Source organism: Osmia bicornis, chromosome 3 (assembly GCF_907164935.1).
Source record: "Osmia bicornis bicornis chromosome 3, iOsmBic2.1, whole genome shotgun sequence".
NCBI lineage: Eukaryota > Metazoa > Arthropoda > Insecta > Hymenoptera > Megachilidae > Osmia > Osmia bicornis.
Genome location: NC_060218.1, coordinates 1,878,117 through 1,900,882, shown reverse-complemented (window position 1 = coordinate 1,900,882; position 22,766 = coordinate 1,878,117). Strand labels below are relative to the sequence as shown.

Here is a 22,766-nt window from a genome sequence, read left to right as displayed (position 1 = left end):
GCGCTGAGTCGACATCGCCATTTTAATTCAAATTTTTGCCGCTAGGGGGCGCTATTCTTTCGAAATTTTCCCGAAATTTTACTAACTTACATTCACTTACCTTTATTCGAACCAGTCTTTATAATATATTTATTATAAGGGATGCAGAGATGTAAGGAATGTAGGGATGAAAAGAATGTAGGGGTGAAAGGAATGTAGGGGTGAAAGGAATGTAGGGATGAAAAGAATGTAGGGATGTAAGGGACTATATAGCATCCGGGGTGTCAGGGACCCCGAAGCACTGATGACTCTCTTTGCTTACCAGTACCACGGCATTTGGGGTATCTGAGACCCCGAGGTACCGGTGACGCTGCATACCTATTATGCTACAGGGGGGTCAGGGACCCCTGAGCAACGATGACATTCTTTGCCTACCGACACTACGGCATTCGGGGTATCTGAGACCCCGTGGTACCGGTGACGCTGCATACCTATTATGCTACCGGGTTGTCAGGGACCCCTTAGCACCGATGACACTCCTTGCGTACTGACACTACGGCATTCAGGGTATCTGAGACCCCGTGGTACCGGTGACCGTGCATACCTGTTATGCTACCGGGGTGTCAGGGACCCCAAAGCAAATAGCGAAATATAAGACCTAAAAACGAACAAAGTATGAAACTCACTTGTTCGAGGTAGTGATGGGTACGACCTGATCTGTAGCACATGCGCACTACAATTTATTATAAAACAAACTTGTAAATAATTAAGAAATTATTCACTCACAAACAATGAAAATGATATATTTTAAATCACAAATTTTCAAAGTATAATTGTTAGGGACATAGAATGATTTGTTGTTGGTGAAATATGGCAAGAAAACAGATGGGAACGTAATAATAATAAACATTTTCAAACAAATAATATAAAGTGAGGAGTAGTTATGGTTTATTTCCATTCTAAATATGGCTTACAGTCAACAAAAACATTTATACCATTGTAATTTGCATTCGTCCTTACATAATACCAATGTTAATTTAATGCAAAATTTGGGCGAAACATAACAAAATGAGTATATTATTAAAAATAAAGACTTAAATAGTAAAACATAGAGGTGATCAATATTAGAAATGTACCTTAACTAATAATGCAACATACTATTACTTATAGCAATGAAACAGTAGATTGCACTATTAACTAAGATAATTTTACAATACGTATTGTTGGAATCATTCAGATTGTAAGTTTATATATTCTAAACATTTCTTTATGTATCTCTGATTAAAGAAACAAATTTATAGTCTAAAATATTATTAAATTAAAAAGATTATTAGTATTCCTGGGATGCCTTGTCACCTTTTCCAGATCCACCAGTACTAGTTTTCTTTGGCAAAAGTACTGCCTGAATGTTGGGCAGGACACCACCTTGAGCGATAGTTACACCTGACAGCAATTTGTTTAATTCTTCGTCATTGCGGATAGCTAATTGCAAATGACGTGGAATTATCCTGAAACATCAGAAAGCAGCATATGTATTATATATTCATATTAGATTATACCTAAAGGTCACCTCTTACTTAAGTGTAAATGTATACAAATACATGTAATTAGTATCAAATTTATTTTGCTATATAAATGATAAATGCTATAAAAACTTATACTTAAACACTGTTTAAGAAATTTATAATTGTTAGAAAACAATATACATAATTCGCAAATAGTAAATATAAGAACAAAAATTTTGTGCTTAATTGTATTGCATGATATACTGTAATATCAACAAATTATTAATGACAATTTTCTTTTTTATAAATTTGGACGTACTAAAAAATCACGATCTAATTTTGATGAAATAATAGGAAAAGTAGACGATGAAAATAGATACATAGAAAAAGGAAGAAAGTGAAAGACAGGAAGAGAAAGGAAGGGCTTGCTCTACCAACCTCGTCTTCTTGTTGTCTCTTGCGGCGTTTCCGGCTAACTCGAGTACTTCAGCCGCTAAGTATTCCATCACAGCGGCCAAATAAACTGGTGCTCCAGCTCCAACTCGTTCCGCATAATTTCCTTTTCTCAAAAGACGATGGATTCTTCCAACGGGGAACTGCAGCCCTGCCCTACTACTGCGGGTCTTTGCCTTTCCCTTAGTCTTTCCTGAAACACACATGTAAATGGTTTTCCAGCTTTTCCATAATTTAGAGTACCGAATTATTGTAAAACGAATTCAATACCTACCACCTTTACCACGACCAGACATATTTTATAGTAAATGTATGAAACTTTTCTTAAATACAACGAAAGATGCTCCTCCTTGGAATGCCAAGTAACGAATGAACCTCTACCCTCCTCGTCAACGGTTATGCGTATGTACGTCAGATATTTTGGCGGCGACAGTTAGAACAGCTCTTGTTTGCGCGGGAATATTTCCACCTCACCAAGGACTAGTGGCGTCCTCGTTGTAGGGCTAAAATCCCTAGATAAAACCGGTAATTATTCAATAATATTCTTCTATTCGTCCCTTATAGTATGAGTTAATGTACAGAATTAGCTAATATGCAAACACTAGCTCCTGCAACTAATAACTTATTTAGTTTTTACTTGTTTCCTTTTTGTCAAACTGAATGAGTCTAAATAGTTATTCCAACAGCAGTTGGTAACAATTATCACCAGGCGTGCATCCTGTAGGAACGAGATGAGTTTCGATATAGATGGCAGCTGGTACGACATAAAATTAAATTTTGAATTTTGAATTAACGGTAGAAAACAGGTATTCGAAGATTACGAAAAGTCTGCAGGTCATGTTAAACTGAAAAAATTGAAACATGATTAAAAATAAAGCAATTTCTTCGATTTGCATTAGAAAGGATAAGAATAATTATAGACAGAAAATTCATATTTTCAACAATTTACTTCTAGGCTTTTGTTTTGGCCAGATCGAGACCGACAAATACTTTGCGGTCTTATTTTGTTATACAATACATAAAAATAATGATATTTACAAATGTAGGATAACGTTAGGCACTCAATGAACAAAACGATGAAATTATAAATGGTTCTCGTATTATACATACTGGAGTTGTTACGTATGACGTATTAGTTGAACGATACACTCAGAGAGCAGAGTGAGATACAAGTACAAGGATACCACAAATTAGAGTAGCGTCGATCTAGTTGAACGTAAAAAAGCAAAAAATTTTCTTAACAAAATGAATTTTATTTTCGCTTTTTTAGCGCGTGTTGCGATCCGATTGTTTTTATTGTACGAATGTGGAATGTTGGAGGTCGGGTAACAAGCATATTTTCACGTGGAATGTGCTCGCGCGATGTCTCACATTTGCATTTAAATTAAGTCACTTTACCTATCATAAGTACCTCACTGCTGTTGTTACATTAATTTTTCTTGTATTCACTGGCCTTTGCGTTCATTGTTGCGAACAGTGGACATCGAAAGGTAGGATCGGTCACTATTCTGATTTCTCGGAATCAGACGTGATTTTCCTGTATGCTACGAATGTCCGTAGACTAGAGTTACTTCTATCTCGAAACATCTTTTAAGTTAAAAATAATATAATTCTAAGATTTCGATCTTTTCTTCGTTCTTGTTTCGTTACGTTTTGTTTTGTATCCCGATTCATCGTAATCGCAGTCTGCAGTTTACTTTAAAAAGTGTTTGAAAATTTTACTCAACACAGAGTTCACGTACACACTATCGTTTACGATGCAAATTGAAAAAGAAAGTCACAGTCTCTATACTGGAGTTTACTTTTCCGATTATCACTGTATCGATTCGATGATGCTTCTCCCTCTTTCTCTCTCTCTCTCTCTCTCTCCCCCTTTCCCTCTCTATTTTATTCTCGGTTAATATTAACGATCGACTCATATACAAATTCTGACATATCATATCGTTTCAAGTTATTATCTGACATAGAGTCCACATTACGCAGAATAAAATAAGTTATACGATTTGTCTATTTTTTTCATTAAAATATTATGATACAAATTACAATTATTTATAGTCGAGGGGTTAAGAGCCGTTACTAGAAACTATAAAATCTTTATTAACCACTTCGGCCACTGGCTAAGAAGTGCATACACGTTTCAGTATAATTTTTGTTTGTTTTATACAATTAATCTTTACACACGTTCTCGTACTGCTCTGATATGGCTGGGGCTAACGATGACGTATCTTCGGTTACTGCTATTGAGTTTCTTCACATGTGTGTAACACTGTTGCATAACATGCAGTCGCGAAACAATACGTATAGGCTGTTGTACATTTGGTCAATAGAACTTTTTTCCCTTCTGAATTGTACGCTTGCCTAAGTATTCTATTAGTTTTTTTTTTTTTTCTCTTAAATATTTGGTTCTGTATGATAACGACCCTTAACCCTTTGATAATATCACAGATGAATGAGTTTCCGTGTTGTGCGTTACGCGTCGCTACCTAAGGTTCCTAACAAGTGTGTTAATCTTTTCAATTTTCTCACTGAGCACACGCCTCTCTGAATCAAGAGCCGTTCTAGCGGATAACAACTCGTATATCCGTCGCTCTAGCTGGATAGTTTCGGACCGTAAGCTGTTTGACTGTGCCATCAGTTTTGATGTTTCGCTCGTCAAAACCTTCTTCTCCAATGCCTTCTCTGAAACAAATAACAAATGTGAAAAAAAAGAAAAAAAAAAACGACAAAAATGAGAATCGATCGTCCTTGGATAGGATCGCATAGAAGTGAAAGATCTTCGTGCCTCGTACCTTTGGAATACTCTTTGTACGCTAACATAATGTCCTCGAATCCAGTCCACTTGGGTCTTTCCTTTTTTCCACTTACGTTATCATCCATATTATCATCCGCAAGTTTGATATCTACCCCCTTGCAGTGTTGCTTAACCCCATTCTCACCGGGCATAGGTAAAGCAGAATATCCTATTGGGACGATATTGGGGACCAAAGGTGGTAGAGGTGGTGGTCGTTCTGGAACATGCTTCACTTTTACCCTATCCAAAAGCCTCATCTTTTGCGGTGGTTTTGGTAACGTTGGCGGATTCTTCAAGTATGCCTTGGCAATTCTATCGCAATACGCCGTCACGGTGTTCATGCTTCTTCGTTTCTTACGATCCTGAAGAACGTACTGCCACGTCTCCTCCGCCTCTGTAATTTCAAATGCAAACAACGTCATTTAACATTATCGAATTAGGGCAATTTAATAGGAACGAATGAATGATGAACGTACCGTCTCTTCTATTAGGAGGCATTACATCGAGGCCTATGGTCCTGAGAAAGCCAACTTTTGGCTCGAAATCTGGCGTATGAAGCAACACATCTGGATGATCACGTGGTATTGGTAACACAGATTCGACTGGTTGTTCCGTTTCCAAAGGTACATCCGGTGGATCCGGATTTAATTTGTATCTCTTCTCCACTTTGCAAAGTTCTATCTCTGTTGAGCATAATATAATGTCATCTATGATACAAAGTAAGAAGAGTAAAGGAAATATTTTTACCGTTTCGCATGCTGAGAGTAGTTAAACCAAACATAGCGAGGAAAGCCAGTTTCTTTTCAGAATACTGCAATTTGGCCGGTGGACCTTTGGTGATCCACAAATCCATATCCTTGATATCTTCTTCCCCTTCGGAATCGGAACTACACGCGATACCTGCGTTCCTTTCACGTTTCCTTTTCCTTCTTCTCTCGGCTAAATCTAACGAGGACGTCAACTCTTTCGGCTTTTCAGGTACAAGAAAAGACTTATCGCTGGTAGCATCCTGTTTGACTAGAGCCTTGCTCAGGTCAGGCACATTTAACACCGGTGGCTCGCACTTCACGGAAATCTCAGTCAAATTATTGCACTTGTCGGTGAAACAAAATGCGGTTTTCAGCTCGTTGGAGAAATTCAATAGTTTCTCTTGATATTTTGGTATCTGCAGAAGAACGTTCGACACGTTCTGACAGGTACGCAAAACTTCTTCAGACTTGATGCTCTGCATCAGCTGAGTCGTGTCTATAGGCTTCTGTGCGATATCGTTTATGCTGAACTTAAAACTCGGTTGAAACGATAATGTGGACAAAACGTTGTTCTGCTCGCTCTGGATCTTTGACTCTACATCGGGTTTCGCCTCTTTCTCCGTCAGACTGAAAGTAGCAGGTTGAAAGGCGGGCGGACCTTTGCCTTGTTCGTGAGCCAGATGAGGAGTCGTCGTCAAGGTTTTGTCTTGAAGCAAACTCTTTCCCAAATGATTTTGACTCGGCCCACTTGTCTTCGAATGATTCTCGATTTTCTCGTTGCACGAATTCGGTTTACTGTCCTTGGGCGGTGTATCGGATCCGCTCTTCTGATGGGAATTCGCGTGATTCGCGATCTTGTTGCCGCTGTAGTTTACGTTTGCCGCTGTTTTCTCACTGGAAACGCAGTTGACAAGATTCGACGTCGAATTATCGACGTTGTTTCGTTGAGCTGTTGTGGTTGGTGTAGTTTGATTAGGATCGACGGTGTTGTGTACGTTCTGTTTCGCGCAATTCGAATTGGTCACGTTCGTACTGCTGTTGCTGGTGCTGCTGGTCGTTAACGTTGGCACGTTGATCTTGGACTGCGAATGATGCTGGTGAGGAGACGAGGAGGAGAAATGAGGTGGTTTGTATAAACTGGCCACATGCGACACAGGTATATGCGGATGATGGAACTGTTGGGGCGGATAAGGGATGGGCTGTGACAGAGATTGCTGAAGATTCGTACTCTTCGCGTTGTCCGTGACAGAACTGTCGGCTAACGTTTGACCAACGATCGGCTGGCTGGTGGTCGTAGTCGCGGGTGATTTTATAGGCGAATCTTGATAAGAAAGCTGATTCGCTATACTGTGATTATGGCTGTTCACGATCGGCCTTTGTTGGCTTTTCGAGGAAGAACGAAAAGAATCTTCGAACGGTCTGACGAAAGCCGGTTGCGAGGTGGTCGATGTACTGGTCGAGGTAACGGTAGTGACCGTCATAACGGCGGTCGGGGCGTTCGTAGTGGCACTGGTCGGTGCCGTAGCAGCGTCTTTGCTTCTCGAGCCATGAATACTACTGTGAGATAGCGGCGGTGATTTATGAGTTAAACTCATATGATTGACGCTATTCATGGTGGAGGGAAGGGCATTAGGCGTCGTCAGAGTGTGCGTTCCGTGCGTAGACATGGTACAGCTGCTCGATAAACAGCTGGTCGTCGTTGTACCAGCAGTCGCGTTGCTGCTGCTACGTTGCTGATGCTGCGACAATGGTTGTTGTGGCGGTGGTGGTGGTGGTAGTGGTGGTATCGGTGCAGGTGGTGGTGGTTGTTGTTGTTGCTGTTGCTGTTGCTGCTGCTGCTGCTGCTGTTGCTGATGGTATATAGAGGTCGTGACGGTAGTTGTCGCGCTGCTCATTATCGTAGCTGTATGCTGACTAGAATGAATGGTGGTGGAGGATACGGGAGGCAAATGGAGGGAAGGTATAGAAATGATAGGCGCCAGAGGCATGGTTAAGGGTGGAGGAGGCGGAGGTGGTCCTATTACCGTTGGCGTTAAGGATGACATAGAGGGTATAGAAGGGATGGGAGCAGGGCCGATAGGCGCGGAGCTTATAACTGGCGGAGGTCCAAGGTTCAGAGGGGGCAAAGTAGAAGCCAAAGGAGGCGGCATGGCCGCGGAACTGACGGAACAGATAGAAGCGGAAGCCAAGGATGGCGGTCCAATAGGAACGGTTGGATTCGGGAAGGTTGGCAAACGAGAATGGTAGATGTTTGCGGTTGCCGTTGGATCCGATGGTGGTACTGCCGATGGTGGGGCTGGACCGGAAGACTGTTCTTCCTTCCTCGACTGATGGTGATTGTTACTGACAGATCCAACGCTATTATTACCGTTATTGTTGGCCGTGTTGGTGGTGTTGTTGTTACCGCCGCCTCCGCCTCCGCCTCCGCCACCGCTGCCACCTCCGCTCCCTCCTCCGCCACCTCCGCTACCGCTTCCACTCTGTCGATCTCTGTTCTCGCGTTCTCGCTCCCGGTCGCTATGCATCTGAGCCGCTATGGTCGGCTTCCTAGCTGGAACAAATCCCGAACACAGTGCTTGGTAATCTTCCACTGATCAGCTGCTATCGGCTTACTATTTAGTACGGGGAACGAATCGTTTACGGTAATCGATTCTTTAAATCCCTCGCGTCGCATTTTAACCCCTTCTCTCGGTTTCTACTACTTTCCGCTGGATTCATGCGCGAGGAGAAGCGTTGAAACATCCTCGAATCGATTTTGACCATAATAGACCATAAGTCTGTCGCATATATATGTATGCCGTTATCATCGCTTTCTTGAGCAACCGATCGTTGCTCTACATTTCGAGGTATTCGATACGTACCTCGTTTACCTGATTTCGAACGAATAAACGCAGCGCGTACTTTGCTTTCGTTGAATGTTGAACAGCAAAACGATTTTTTCATTTCTAACTTACCTGAGCGATTCGTACACGCAACTTTCACGACATGTAGCTCGATGCGCTCGTATCAAAGTATTGGGGATGATTGACAGTAGAATTTGATTGAAATCAGACAAACGTACGGATCGAATAAAAAGAGAAATTTCGCTAACTGACTACTAATTGGGACGGTCGCGGTTATCGTCGTAACATCGTATCGTAACGATACACGATCAAGTTTCGTAATATGCCTTTGAAAAATGACTAACAATGAGATCACACTGAATCCTCCCCAAAACTGTTTCAGAAAATGAATCGAGGGTCAAGAATTCCAAGTCAATCAGAATTTTGATCACGTTGTTTTTTTTTTTGCAATGTTTATTTTCAATTATAGTCCAAATATACATGTTTACATAATAAATTATATAAAAACGGTATAATTTTGATAAAAGAACATGTATGACAAAGTTATATACATCGGTGGATCAAGTCAATATTTAGGTGAGATAGGTCCACTACAATTAAGAGAAATCATTTTGACACTGAACGTTTAGTTTAATTGCAAATTTCTAAAACAGTTGCGGGAACTAACGCAAGAGTGCACTCCGCCTAGGAAAAAAGACACAATAGTTTAACAATTAAATTCGTGTACCGTTTTATACGCGACAAGTAACCTTCGTCGGACAATATGTGTGTTGAGGATTGAAAAAAAGAACCCGTTATCGATGGAAATAATAAAAAGGAGGAGACAAGAAAAGACATATATGCATACTAATCGACCGATAACCACCGATTATCGTGTTAGATTATGATTTTATACGTTAACATATCGTGCATATATAATGGAAACAAAAGGACGAAGAAAAAGACACAAAATTGCATTTGTCGAGAAGAAAAAAGTGACATTTGCAAAGACCAAACGCGTAAAAAGCGTATAGGAAGAAAAATAGAATTTTTATAACGATGTGAACGTTGTCCTTCGATAATTAAAAGTCAAGTTGTAACGCGAGAACGAAAAGAAGCTTTAACAATATAAATATCTGTGCACTCTTATGTTGAAGTTTCGCCGTAAACGACGTTACTCTAACTACAAAACGATTAACTATTGTAACGTACATGATCATTGTACATGAATAAGAGGTATCATTTCAGACACTACAACAAATCATTTGGAACACAGAGTTATATGGCTCGAACAACGGCACATAAAAACGGGTAAACGGCTCACCGAAGGCCCACTTACACTTCCGAGTCAGAATAGAGGACAATTCGCAGTTCGATAAGTCTGACTTCGGTCTATAGGTGAAACGAATTCATTTGGCTAAAATCGGTTCAGTTTTTAATTTCAAATAAAAACAAAAAAAAGAGAAGAAAAAAAAACAGGAAAAAAAATGTAACTCGTTCGTCAAGTGAGTTGTGCGCTATATCTAAAAAATATCGATCCTATCTTCATTAAGAAACAAGATTAAACTACGACTATAAATTTGATTATACCTAGATTAAAATTAGAAGCGTAGCATTGTGTGTGTGTGTGTGTTTTTTTTTTGTCTGTTTCTATATCCCATTCACAGTCAGGTATAATCTACAACGACTTCTCCTCGCTTGCATCGTCAGTTGATCCGTTTGCGGATGAACTGTCGATCGCAGTACAGATCGTTCGGACTTAACGTTACTAAAACAACGTTCGTCACGGATGGTTCGATCGCTCGGCATCGATTGTTGAACCAGAAAAAAAAAAACTCGCGAACAAAGAGGCAGACAATCGATCTCTCCGTTCTTTTAGAAAGTAATTCTAAAACGAACGATTCTATCGCGAGAACTTCCAATAAATTTGACGGGTAGAGAAAAATCGTAAAGAAAGAAGAGAGAAAAAAAAATATATATGAGCTGATCGAAACGACACGAAACGCGAAATGGTGTAAGGAAGAAAAGGATGGAACTATGAGTGGTAATAAGTGTACACTCGCGTGCAACATAGATCTCCCTCGGTTAAGAGGAAGTAGGAGACCTCTTCCCCCACGCTTCCTCTTAATCCTTTGCGGACGAATATTATTCATTTAAAGTATAAAATAAAATAGTCAATAATTTCATTATTCGAAGCATATATTACAAATTCCAAGTTACCACGATGACTTTATTATTCCGAGGACAGTTTATGTTGCGCGCTTACGTGTGACACGATAGTAAAAGAAATAGAAAGAGAATAGAGAGAGAGAGAGAGAGAAAGAAAGAAAGAAAGAAAGAAAGATAGAAGGAAAGTAAAGTTATTCAGTGCATAACCAACGACGGGACAGAAGTCTCGCGCGATCGCTCGTAATCGATGCTTTCTTTTTAATGAAAGGCAGTGGGGGGTGGAGCGACTCGCTCACCTGCAGTATCGGCGGATGCAGGTGCAGGCGCGGGTACCGGGGCGGCAGGAGCAGAATTTCGTGCTGCTCTTCTCCTCTCCTCCTCCTCCCGCAACGCAGCTTGTTCCCGTGCTTGCCTCATCCGATGTTCCTCCTCTAGTTTCAGCCTGAAACGAGAATCAAGTGGCAATTGAGTAAGTACACTCGACGAACTGCTGTTGCGTCGCGCGAATTAGTATGCTTCAATCTTTCTACTTACCGTTCGTGCATCACGGGAGACATGAGACCCAGAGAGGCGGGTGGTAGCATGTCTGGACTATATCTTAACCCGTACAGAGGATACGAGGGTAGTCCAGGAAACAACGGCGGTCTCAACATTCCACACCGTTCCAAGTACAACTGTTCCTCTAATCTGTGCGAGCCGAAAAGAACAACAAATTTTACCGTTACAATCGTTGCTAAATCGTTGAGAAATTACCAAAAGAAGGGAAAACTGTGAAAATTCATTAGGCAACTCTCCCGTTTGACAGTCGATCGACTTGTGAAACGATCGCGTAAGGCGTAAGGAATTGACGAAAATTACCTATAAGCGTGTTGAAGGTGTGGCGGTGGGTAAAGACCGTGGTGGTAAGCACTGTAGGCCGGATCCAAGGCGAAAGCCGGTGGAGCATGGGCCGGATGGTGCTCGGGCCGATACGGCTGAAAGCCGGAACGGGCCAGCAATTCGGAAGCTGCGGCTGTTACGCTGTGTTTGCTGGTGTCCGCGGGTCTCGCAGTCGTGTACAAGGAGGGAATCTCTTCGGGTCTTCTTTCGTGAGTGGACCGTTCCTAGAATACAAATTCCCGCGTTCGTTAGTGTTTACGCGTTAATTACCCGATTCATTATGACGTTTTATATCGTAGTAAGTCCCGACTAGATCTACCGGATAGTTACGTCACGGTAGTTAACGTGTTAGTTCCCCTTCTTTGAAGAGAACTCGTCGTATATTCAAGTAACCTCTACTACACCCTTCGAGTGATCCTTTCACGGGCTCGCAACACCCTTAACACGTGTAAAAATCTGGTAATCGTGAAAGAAGGTTTGTTTCGTATTCGTATTGGACAAGTTAAGAGGGTTTAGCGAAGCGTACAGAAGCAGGGATGAGACAGAGCGATAAATAAATAATGGAAAAAGGAAAAAAGAAAAAGGTAGTAAAGGTCCTGGTTGGGACTACTCACCTTGGCAGGGGAAGGACCTCTGACGAGAGGAGGCGGTGCTCGGTTCTTGGGACTGGCGCGAGGTTCTTCTTCCTGAGGTGCCGGGCCTGCCTGTTTCGCCAGGTTTCTCAGAGCGGCAGCGAAGCTTCTGCTATTCTGTTGGCCACCTGGACCAGGCCCAGGGGTATGACCCTGAGGTAAAACGCCGGAACTAGGTCTGTGAGACTTGCTGATCGTGGTGGGTTGCGCTTTGGTGCTGGCAGGCTGCAGACCTGAAACGGGTCGAAAGTTCAATGAGACGCGACCTCGTACGGTTGATTCTGCATGAGAGTTTTACCAAACTCCTTTTACACGTTTTTTATATCAACGTTGAACCTGGGGTCAAATTGGCATCGTTTGTTATTACTAGCAGAAGAAGGCAAGAAAAGGCGAGCAAAAAAATTACCACGTCTCTCGCAACTATGCAAGAACAAAGTTTCTTTTTCAAGAAATAACTTAATCCGCGACAGAGACGCGAGATTGCCTATAAAGATACAATTTTCCGTTGTCGCGTGTTCACAGGTCAAAGATCACAGGTCGGCCTTTTATTGTTGAGGGCGGTCAGTCGCAATCGACTTGGAGATTAATTAAAAACGAGCCGCAAGATAAAAAATGACAGAGGTCGTTTTAAAGCAAAGAATGGCTCGCAGTTTAATACGCAAGAGCATCCTTGAGCGATTAAACGTCGCGGAATCGTGAGAAACGACATTAATAACGAAGAAAAAATGAAATCTCGTTCGTATGCAAACAATCGTAACTGAAATTAATTGCCGTTAGCTGACTACTGGCTAAGGAAAATTATCGATCGATCGATATCGATTTTATATATCCAGCAAACAGGGCATAATTTAATTTTTTCTTCTTTTAGAGTAGAATCGAGAATACGTGTTTATTGATGTACGCTACAAAAACGCAATTATCCGCTTATGTCCAAATTAATGACACGAACGATAAACTTTGACTTCCGAATGCTTCTTGAGTGAGTCAGTTTTCTTGGAACATTGAACGCATTTCGATCAACAATTACACAAATATATCTTAATCGAGCATCGTCACGGTAGAAACGAAGGATAAGCAATATCTTTCAGAGTTTTTTTCTTTTGTTAAAACATTTAATTTTCATAAATATTTATCGATTTACTTTATTTTTCGCTTCGAAGGCCCGCTTAAACCGTGAAAGGTTATAAAGGTTGAAAACGTCAGATTTTCCTATTAAAATCAAATTAATTCTTGATTGAGTGTGCAACAGAGTCGACCTCTAGGATCCCGTTTTTTCTCTCTTTTCTTTTCGAAACTATAATGCATAATTCGCTAAGACGACGAGGATAGCCGCGGAGAGAGTGAAAGCAAGCATCGGTCGCGCGATAATAAAATATCGTTCGAGCGCAGCTGACAGACGTTAATTATTTTCTACGACCGTGGCGAATATTAATTACAGCCTTTTATAATCCGTCACGCGAACCGAGTCAATCGACAACAATACGGGGAATATAACTGTCGGTGGTCTGGCTAATTACAAATTGCTCGTAACGATATTTCTCAACCCCTGGCGTTCACCTTTCCTTTTCTTTCCCGAGACGGGTACGTCTGGTCCGATAGGGCAACAAGCATCGTTTCCCGGACGATCGAGAGGAAGGAAAACGTTTCTTTGATCTTTCGAAGCTGTTCGCAACGATACGAATCTGGGATTCAGCGGGGAACCGAATGAAAAGAGTAAGCGATTCGGAAGAACTTTCGAACCGGATCGATTTCTATCGAAAGAGACGCCGTAACGCGAATCCGTTCTTTGACGTTTTGCTCTTTTTTTTCCCTTTTCGTTTGTTCGAGGTTTTCTTTCCCTTCTTTTCGCTCCTTTTTTATAAATCAAGGATGAGCTAGGACACGTCGGCATCCGGGTGGTCCTTTGTCTGGAACGGTGCTCAACGAAGAAAGAGACGTACGATCATCTTCTTCTCTTTCTCTTTTTCATGCGCGAAAAAGCCCTCCGGTTAAAACGAGAAAATAACAGGGAGAGAATACTCGATGGCTCTCTCCGCGGTGATTCCGAGGATGGTTTTCACCCTCCATTCAATTCCTCGTCAGCAAAGCGCACACACCTTCGTTTCCTCTCAACGGACACGCGACGCTCTCTCTTTCTCCTCTCCTCTCCTCTCCAACCCCGACGGGCGTCTCTCTCTCCCTCGCGAGTTTCACCCTCTCAAAACGCTCCCGCTTCGGAACGCGATTTCTTTTCACCCGTATTCCACGCTGCTATCTTTGTCATCGTTATCGTCTTTCCTACAACGCTTCTCTTTCTGTCTAGCCTTCGATTTCTACCCTCTTGCGTTTCCTGTGCGCGGTCTGAAGGACGACCATCAACAGGGGAAGCGGAGAGACACAGGTATTATACGAAACTCGATTCGAGAGAAATATATCTTTGTCGTCGACCGATTCCTTCTTCGATCTCAATATTCACACGTTCAACGATACGTTAATAACATCGTCGAGTCTGTTTTCGAGGAAAGTAGGATCGTTTCATCGTTTGCGAACAAAGTAGAAAAACGTGCGTGGGCAGTTCTACTTGAAGCGAAAGGTGGATAGAGGGGTGGCGGTAGCGGTGGTCGAAGGGTGCAAAGGGAAAGCGACATTCGCCAACGCGAACTACCGAGTTGGGTGGGTTGACTCGACGTCGGAAGCACAAGGATTTCAGAGAGTGGAAAGGGTGTAGAGGGTGGTGTTAAGCGGCTTACAGTCTGTTACCATGGTAACGCCACACCACTAAGACAGGAAGAGCCTGAATCCAGCTACAGTTCCCGTGACCCTCTCCGTGCACACATCCCTATCCACGACCACGACCACGACCACGACCACGACACTTCTGTATCCTGCCAGGATACGATACCAGAGAAAGAAAGAGGCAGAGAGGAAACAGTATCGACGGATAAAGAGGAAGGGATTACACCGCTAACTCTGTTTTTACACCAAAGTGTTTTCACCGAGCTCCTTCGATATATACGCGTGTACAGTACGACCGCCGGTCTCGGGTTTAACGAGTTTACGTCGAACAGGGAAAATCGAGAGGTTCAACCGAATTATCCAAGCCTTCGTTGATTGTATTTCTTAGCCGTCGCTCGACGCGTTGACGAGCGTGGCAGAAATAGCCGTGCTAACAAGGTGAACTCTTCGAGTGTCCCTTTCAGATTTTAACGAGCTTTCGCACCTCGATAGTTCGCGTTATTACGAATCTTCCTATACATGCTTTCTAGATACGCAAACTACATTTATTAAGCTATTACGAAGTTAAAATATGACGCGAAACCCCGGGGACCGATAACAACCCCCGAAGCGAATAACCCCGGAAAGTTTGTCGACTAACAAACTATTATATTTGTGCATCGTTCAATCGAAATCTCTACTTGCCTCTGCTCGATGGCAGCGTATACAGTGCGAAACGCAACAATACACTCGCGTGTAACTCGCTTATGTTTGCTTTCCACAGAAGTCGAGAAAACGATACCCCTTTCTCTCCTCGCTCGAAAGACGATAAACAACAGGTGGTAACATTGTCGTTTTGTCACACGTGGAAAAAGTGAAGTGGAAAAGCGAGCCGTGTAAAGTAACAGAGGGGTGACGTCCATTTTATATGTAAAACGTAGGGAACAAAATTCTGACTGGCAGACAGACAGAAGCCGCGTGTCTTTTTTACTCTTTCACGTCTACATCTATCGATTTCCACGACGAGCTGATGCCATCTTTTTTCACGTGGATTGTTTTAATATTAAAAATTAGTTTCTAAGATTTGGTAGGAAGAGCGACACGTGAAGGGGGTGGTACAAAGAGTATCCGCTACTGAGAGAGAGAGAAATAGAAAGGGAAAGAGGGTGGCAAGAAGAGAGGAGCAAAGGGTAGTTTCAATGGAATCGACCTCGCTTTTCCCTCTCTGGATTTCTGCCTGTTCGCGAGAAACACGAGAGCTTTCTACGCGGAAAGCTATCGAGCAACCGAATATTTCCACCCTCCGTCAATGCTGGCTGCCAAACTTTCGAGTAGTCTGCGGTCAAGTTCCCAACGTCATTCATCACCGATCGTTTCCCCACCGAAGTCAATCTCTTCGCGTTCAATTTAATTAAAAGTCATTTTTCCTATAAATACAACAACATTTATTTCTCGTAAGGTGCAGGCATTACATTGGCGCGGCGTCGAGATTCTCGTATTCGATGCGACAGGATATAGTCTAAGAGGGTGCTGGCAAATGGGGAGACGGGAAGAGAATTGCAGAAGGGAGCGCTAACCAGTCGCTCGATATTAAAACGCTGGGAAAAAGCGTGCTCTGTCGTCTTAGTCGGATAAAATTCTCTTCATAACGATTAAGAAGATGCTAAACAACGTTGCTGCTGTCGATATTAAATTTTCGAATGTGACGTTAAAGTGAAAAAAGATTTATAATACATCCGAAGCATCCAAATTGGTTTTTGATAAACTTAGTTAAACGAGGGCGACAATTTCGTCGATTTACAGATAACGAAGAAAAGCGCGAGTGAGATTAGGAGGTTCTCGGAAACCGAATTAACGTCATCCGTGGATTTTAATCCTCTCGCAGAAAAAAAGCACGTACAATCAGCGAGGGTGAAGAAAAGAAAAGGGAACGGCTGATAATCCGATGAAATCCCGAGTAGAGCGTTTAAACGGTTCGATAAGTGAACGAATGTCGTTATGACGTTCGATAACAATGCTCATTCTCGTTTCCCGGAGACAGGTTAGAAAATACAGAGACAGAGAAGAAGAATGGGAGAGAGAAAGAGAGAAAAAGGGGGACCAGCAACCACTAGCAGGCTTCGTGTCAGATCGTGGTTGACCTTTTTCCGTTTAAGCCCCTGACTCCTCGTACCCTTCGAAGCTGGCTCGGTCACGGGAAGCCAAGTTCCGCGTGAAAAATCGATGCCGGAAAGACTTCCACGGCAAATTACAAAAGGGAAACGACCTACTGGTATTAGGGCGAACAAACCCCAACGAAAAACGAACAGGAAAGCCACTTCATTTGCGATTCGTTCTTTCCTGATAAAAATATGACAAGAATCTACCAAGTTTGACTTTCAACTTTGAAAGGAATTAGCCAATCGTCGGTTATTCGATAGTTTTAGAGTTAACGTTATTTTGACGAAGCCAGAAGCCGATTCCCTTTCATTCGCGAACAGTGCTTTGTGCGGTTGCGAACAATCGCCGACGAAGCTAGTCCATCATCCGCCGCCACTCATTTCCTTTCGCACCGAAACCACTCATCGGCCTCCCAACCCCTATATTTTTCAGTTGCGAGGTGGGCGCGTGTAAATTGCAGCTTTTACAAAGGGTTGCCACACGCAGTTAGATCAACATCTGTCGCACGAACGACCATCGAATCCCTCTGCTCCCGTCAAATCGAGGTCGAAAGGACGCATCGTCATCGAATACTATCCTCTGTATGCGTGCATGCCTGCCGCGTCCGTATGGTACCATTCGCGGGAATAAAAGTTGGGTAAACGTTGGCCGCTTTATCTGCTCGGTCAAATCCTATTGGGAAGTTGTACAATTGATTCACCGACCGGCCGTACATTTATTTCGACTCTGCCCCATCGTATTTTCAGCGGGCGCCGATGATACCGATAACGTTGCAGAAGATATCGAATAAGCGGTAACCGTTTTTCTCCTACTCTTTCGTTCCGCTTCGATCGAAACGTGCAACCCGTTCGCGCTCGTTTGCGCGAGTTTTGTGAAAACGATAACGACCTCTGAACATCGCTGCAGCTGCGTTCGCCCCGCCTATCTACAACAGCTACCTTCCAAATATATTTCGACGGTGGAACATTGTCGAGGGTGAAAAAAAAAAAAAAAACAAAAAAAAAAACAAAAAGAGAAAACTGAACGGAAAAAGTTGTTTTCAGTAAAGCGTGGAAAGCGTTGGTAAAAATTTTTGTTCGAGCAACGAAACGACGAGGAGCCGAAGCTACCACGAAATTCGAGGCCACCCTTACGAGTCCCTTGACATTTTGCCAAGCACCCCCATTGAATCACCATATAAACGACTCGGGAGCCCGCGAGCTCAACCCCTGATCCGCCCTAACCTCAAATATACGTTTCATTTTAGTACGGTCGTACCGTACCACTCTAACCGTGATCATGGGCGTCCAACTTTTCCCCCTATTCTCAACGGGCGCGTATAAAGACCTGTCAGATCCGTCGAACCAGAGTTATTACCGCGTACCATGCCCGCCGTCTACACATTGCGACAAAATTCCTGATTATCACTTTTACCCAACGTAAAGAAGAATTTTACAATCTTTGTATTTTTTAGAATAATTTAACGTCCCTTAGTTTTTTCCAAGTTTAATTTCAAGGGAGCTTCCCATTGGTAGGGAATGAAAATAAAAGTAACGACAGAACTTGTAGAAACAAGATAGAAGAAAAAAGATCGAAAAGGAAAAGAAAAGTTGAAACAGCGACGCCAATGAGACTCGATCTCCGCGCTGTCGATGGTAGTCCCAAAGGTGCATCTGGGATTTCACGTCGACACCGTACGTACGTTCGTTCGTTCGTTCGTTCGTAAGGTGCTTTGGAATTTCCATATTAATTCGTTAGATCGCGGAACGTGACGAGAATTCACGATTTAATAACGTTTTGTCCGTGGTACGCCGCTGTGATGCTCACGACCCCGCAGTGCTATCCCCGACCAATCTGAGCGCTACGGACCTACGAGAAGGGTGAACGAATTTCCGGGATGTGGTGAAAACAGGAAAGCTGTAAAATATACGACACCCTACGCAACGTATCTGCTACGTTTCTTTTCTTTTCTCGTTAAAAATACACATAGAAAATCCTCGAGCGTTGATGGCTTCGAATTCAGTATAAATGAAATAAGAATTAAATAAATACCCTCGAATAAAGAGAGAGATGGTTTTAATGTTTTGACAAAATTGACTAGCAAGGAAAGTTCTTTGTCCGAATTGTGTCAAACGTCGTCCGCGGCCGTGTCATCGGACTGTCAACCCCTTTCCCCTACTTTCACCACACCCCATCGGTCGATCGTTGTCGAATAAATTCTCCGGGGTAAATAGTAAAATGAAATCTGCACCGGCACTCGGCCGCCGTGAAAACACGGTCCCTCATTAATTCCGACCGCTGCTATAAAACCCCGGAACAGGAGAACACATCGAGTGTAGCCTAGTCCCCAACCCTTCTCATCCTTTGCCCTCTTCCGGCCATCTACCTCGCTTCCTCCCTCGTTTTTCCTCGGCTCCTCTCTCTCTATCTGACACCTCTTTTCTTTCTCTTGCTTGTACCCTTCTACCCTTTCAGCACGGCTACCGCTAGTATCGTGAGCAGAGAACCATGCTGTGCTGCGTTGTACGCCACCCTCGACCACGTATAAAAGCCGCGTATTCAATTACCCGGCATCGACCGGTCGAATAACGAATGTGCACGCCATGGAAAATATTCCCCGTCTGTTTTTACGCGTACACAGTGTGCTAAGCTCGAACCGGTTGCTGTTTCGATCGCGCGAATCTGTACGCAAAATACACGGCGAAAGGTTTGCGAGCAAAGCAACTACCCCCTCGCAACTGGTCGCTGAAACAACCGCTCGATGAACGAACGCGTAAATCCTACGCTAAATAATTAAACGTTTCGGGATAGTTGTTTTTTTTCTTTCCTTTTCTCCTCGTCTGTCTATTGGATGGCGCGCTGAAAATAAGCTTCGAATTAGAAGCCGATTTGCTACGGACCAGCGTTAATTGTCCCCTCGCTGTTTTTTCGATCCCCTGCGGCTATTGCTCCATTCCTTCCACCGTCCTACCCCTCCCTGTTCGTTTCGTGGCCCATCTGTCACCCCCTACTGTGAGCTCGGCCTTCTGGCATCGTGCGCAAGTGCTTGCTCGCTCGCCTGTTTCCAGCCTCGTGACTCGCTAAAGTAATTCGTTGATATCCGCCTGTACGTGCGTCTGCCTCTGCCTCGTGCCTGGAATTAGGGATGAGAAAATCGCTAACCCGACTCTCTCCGCATCGTTACCGTTTCATCGCTCCTCGTCGATCCTCCGAACGATACCTGTTGGCCACGTTCGTTGCGAATACACGTATAAATCATCTACGAGTCGTCCATTTTCTCCCATTCGAACATTACTCTCCTGTTTCGTTCCTCGCGGGAATGAGATTTGGTGAAACGTAACCGGATCGACTCGAACGGAAATTAATTTCAACCAATCTACGATAAACGCGAGGATCGATCGATTTCAACCCTGCTTTCATCCCTCGCGTTTCATCTAGCCATCTAGCGAGAAGATTGAAAAAACATTTTCGCCCGCAGAGGCTGGTCGACTGACGGATAGATCGTTTTTCCGGCCAGTTCTGCCGCAACGTTTTGATTTCAATCGCAATCAGTCGGCAAACGCGAATCGGTTTTCTTCGTCCGTTCCTTTTTCCTTTTTCCCGTTTTCTCGCACGTTCCCCCGTTTCCAACGACGTCGATAGAGCAGACGGCAGAACAAAAAGCTGCCACGGACCGAGGAAAAAGAAGAATCGGAAGTATGAAAAGAGAGGCGGTCGCCTCTAGGCAGACGGAAGGAGGAGAAGAGAAGCGGAAAAGGGGGAGTTTAATTTTTCGCGTTCTCGCTCGCGCTCCAGCTCGTTTCTGCGTGAATTTTTATTCCATTTCGCGCGACCACCTAGTCGTTATTTCATTTCGCGCCACGTCCGTGCTGCTCTTTGCTTCTCTACCTTTTCTCCGGCCGTTTTTATTCTTATTCGTCGAGCAACACGAAAGAACCTCCCTCTTTCTGTATATATTCTTTAAACCACCGCTGCGCCACCTTCGTCTCTGACGTTGGATTTTTCACACGATTTCCACCGTACCGTAATTATCGCGTCGTTTATTATATTCCTTTGACTCGGTACTCGTCTATCGATGTCGCAAAAGAAATTCAGCCTATGGACGTTGAATAAACAACTCGCAGACGACTCGAATATAAAATTACTATTCGAAGGTAATTTCGGCAAATTCATCCCTTTTGTCTTGGAATCAAAGGTAGGCAACGTGAGTCGGGCGAGTAGCGGAGGGACAGTTCTTATCGATGCAGTAAAAGCTATCAGTGCTTACCGAGTACAAACATAGACTAGCTAGCGAGTTGGTGGTCGAGTGCGGTCGGCACGGGGTTGGCAAAGGGGTTAGCAAACGGGTGGGCGCGTGCGTGTTGGTAAACGGAAGGCAATACGCGTATCAGTTAACCGCACGCGATACAGCCGCGGCGCGGATTCGATATAGGGGATACCGGATAGATGCGAAACGACATATGCCGCGAAACTGCTGGATCATATGCGGGAGCACGCGTGCGTACCGGTGCATCGCGAAAGCGCTACGTGTCCGATGCGTCAGAGATACACGTGTATTTGTCTATTCGAACGGCCGCGTTTAATCCCACGACACAACGGTATCCGGTCGATCTCTGTTCTACCCTCTGTAAACGGGTGCACACGATAGTGCTTCTCGGCTCACGAAACGGAACAGGAAGAATCGATCCCTCGCGAAATAGATACGCGTTGCAATTAATCAATCAGATCTGAAACTGTTAAACGGGTTCCGGAAATTGATCTGTTTCACAATTGATCGTCACGATCTTCGATCACAGCCTAAATTGACAACGACTTTTTTACCTTCGGGAAATCCGAGAGAGCAATTTCGCGAAACGTAGCCAGACTCGGCGCGGCGTTTAAGGGATTTTAATCGTCGAACGGGTTTAAATGATCGCATCACGGAAATAACGGTGTAATCGAAACGGCCGGATATTAACGCAACGAACACGAGCTAACAGAACACACAGTGCTGGGTATTAATAGAATTCTCGCCCGATGAAACGCGATTTGTACCGGTGATCGGGCAAAACGTTACTAAACGAACGAGTCGGTGCTCGTTAACGATGGTTCACCGAGTACGGATAGAGAACGGTTGAATCGCACAGAACCGTGTGGGCTTTCAGGCAGAGGAGGATGGATAAAATACGCGTAAAAGCTTTGAAACGAGAACGGATCCGGTAAAATCGATAACACTTGCGTACGTTTGACGGCTCGTTACCCGAGAACCCTTGACGCGTTCAAGAAAAAGAATCGTTCGCGCCATCATTGCTGTTACGAAATTAACTATTCGTAAGGATAATTCAGGTAGAATGATCGATCGGAGCTTAGAGCAGTTAATATATTGAGCAATGGCGTCTCTTTCATTTCCGCGCGCGAGCAAAGCCGGAACCGGATCGGGTGGACCCTTTTCCGATAGAGCCATTCTGGCCGTGTCTCCCACCAGCCATGTTCGAGCTTCGAGCTTCGAACTTCGAGCTTTAAGCATCCCCCTGCCCCTCTTCTCCTCCTGCTCTTTCACCGGCTCGTTCTACCTCCTACTGCCACCTTCACCCTCTCAACCACCATCCGGCACACCCTCCGTCTCTTTATTCGCCAAAGTGGGGTTGCAGGAACGAGAGGTAGAGGTAGCAGTTGCGAAACTAGTTGCCTGGCTTTAAACTCAACCATCCTCTCTCTCTCTCTCTCTCTCTCTCTTCAATCTCCTCGAAAAGAGAAACGAAGAGAGATAGAGAGAGCCATCCCGCTTCGTGCCAGCCAGCAGGGTAGTTGGAGAGGATCGAGAGGGCAATATGTTCCTGAGAAGCCTCCAATTTCCTTCGTACAAGCTTGCCGCGACCCTCTTTTCGGGAATGGGAACGTGGAACGAGGAACGAGAACAGGAACTGTACGTTCCGGCCCTCACCGGCAATCCACTACTCCCACGATATCGGTTT

The 22,766-nt window shown here is 43.8% G+C and overlaps 2 protein-coding genes across 3 annotated transcripts in view; both read right to left on the bottom strand.

Moving 5' to 3' along the window:
• Nucleotides 1–905: 905 nt before the first annotated feature.
• Nucleotides 906–2,350, bottom strand: LOC114872636 (histone H2A-like). The gene is made up of 3 exons (XM_029180033.2): nt 2,212–2,350; nt 1,923–2,130; nt 906–1,487 (listed from the first exon to the last, which is right to left on the bottom strand). Exons 1-3 carry the CDS (start codon nt 2,231–2,233, stop codon nt 1,310–1,312), a joined length of 408 nt encoding a protein of 135 aa, XP_029035866.1. The 5' UTR covers nt 2,234–2,350; the 3' UTR covers nt 906–1,309.
• A 515-nt stretch (nt 2,351–2,865) lies between these two features.
• Nucleotides 2,866–22,766, bottom strand: part of LOC114872666 — a 50,075-nt gene continuing 30,174 nt past the window's right edge. For both annotated transcript variants that reach the window (XM_029180111.2, XM_029180112.2), the window contains exons 8-15: nt 11,962–12,212; nt 11,327–11,571; nt 11,003–11,155; nt 10,765–10,910; nt 5,476–8,028; nt 5,205–5,411; nt 4,727–5,122; nt 2,866–4,616 (exon numbers count right to left, since the gene is read on the bottom strand). In XM_029180111.2, the coding sequence (XP_029035944.2) occupies nt 4,417–4,616; nt 4,727–5,122; nt 5,205–5,411; nt 5,476–8,028; nt 10,765–10,910; nt 11,003–11,155; nt 11,327–11,571; nt 11,962–12,212 (4,151 nt within the window). In that variant the 3' untranslated portion in view covers nt 2,866–4,416. The remainder of the gene's footprint in view (nt 4,617–4,726; nt 5,123–5,204; nt 5,412–5,475; nt 8,029–10,764; nt 10,911–11,002; nt 11,156–11,326; nt 11,572–11,961; nt 12,213–22,766) is intronic.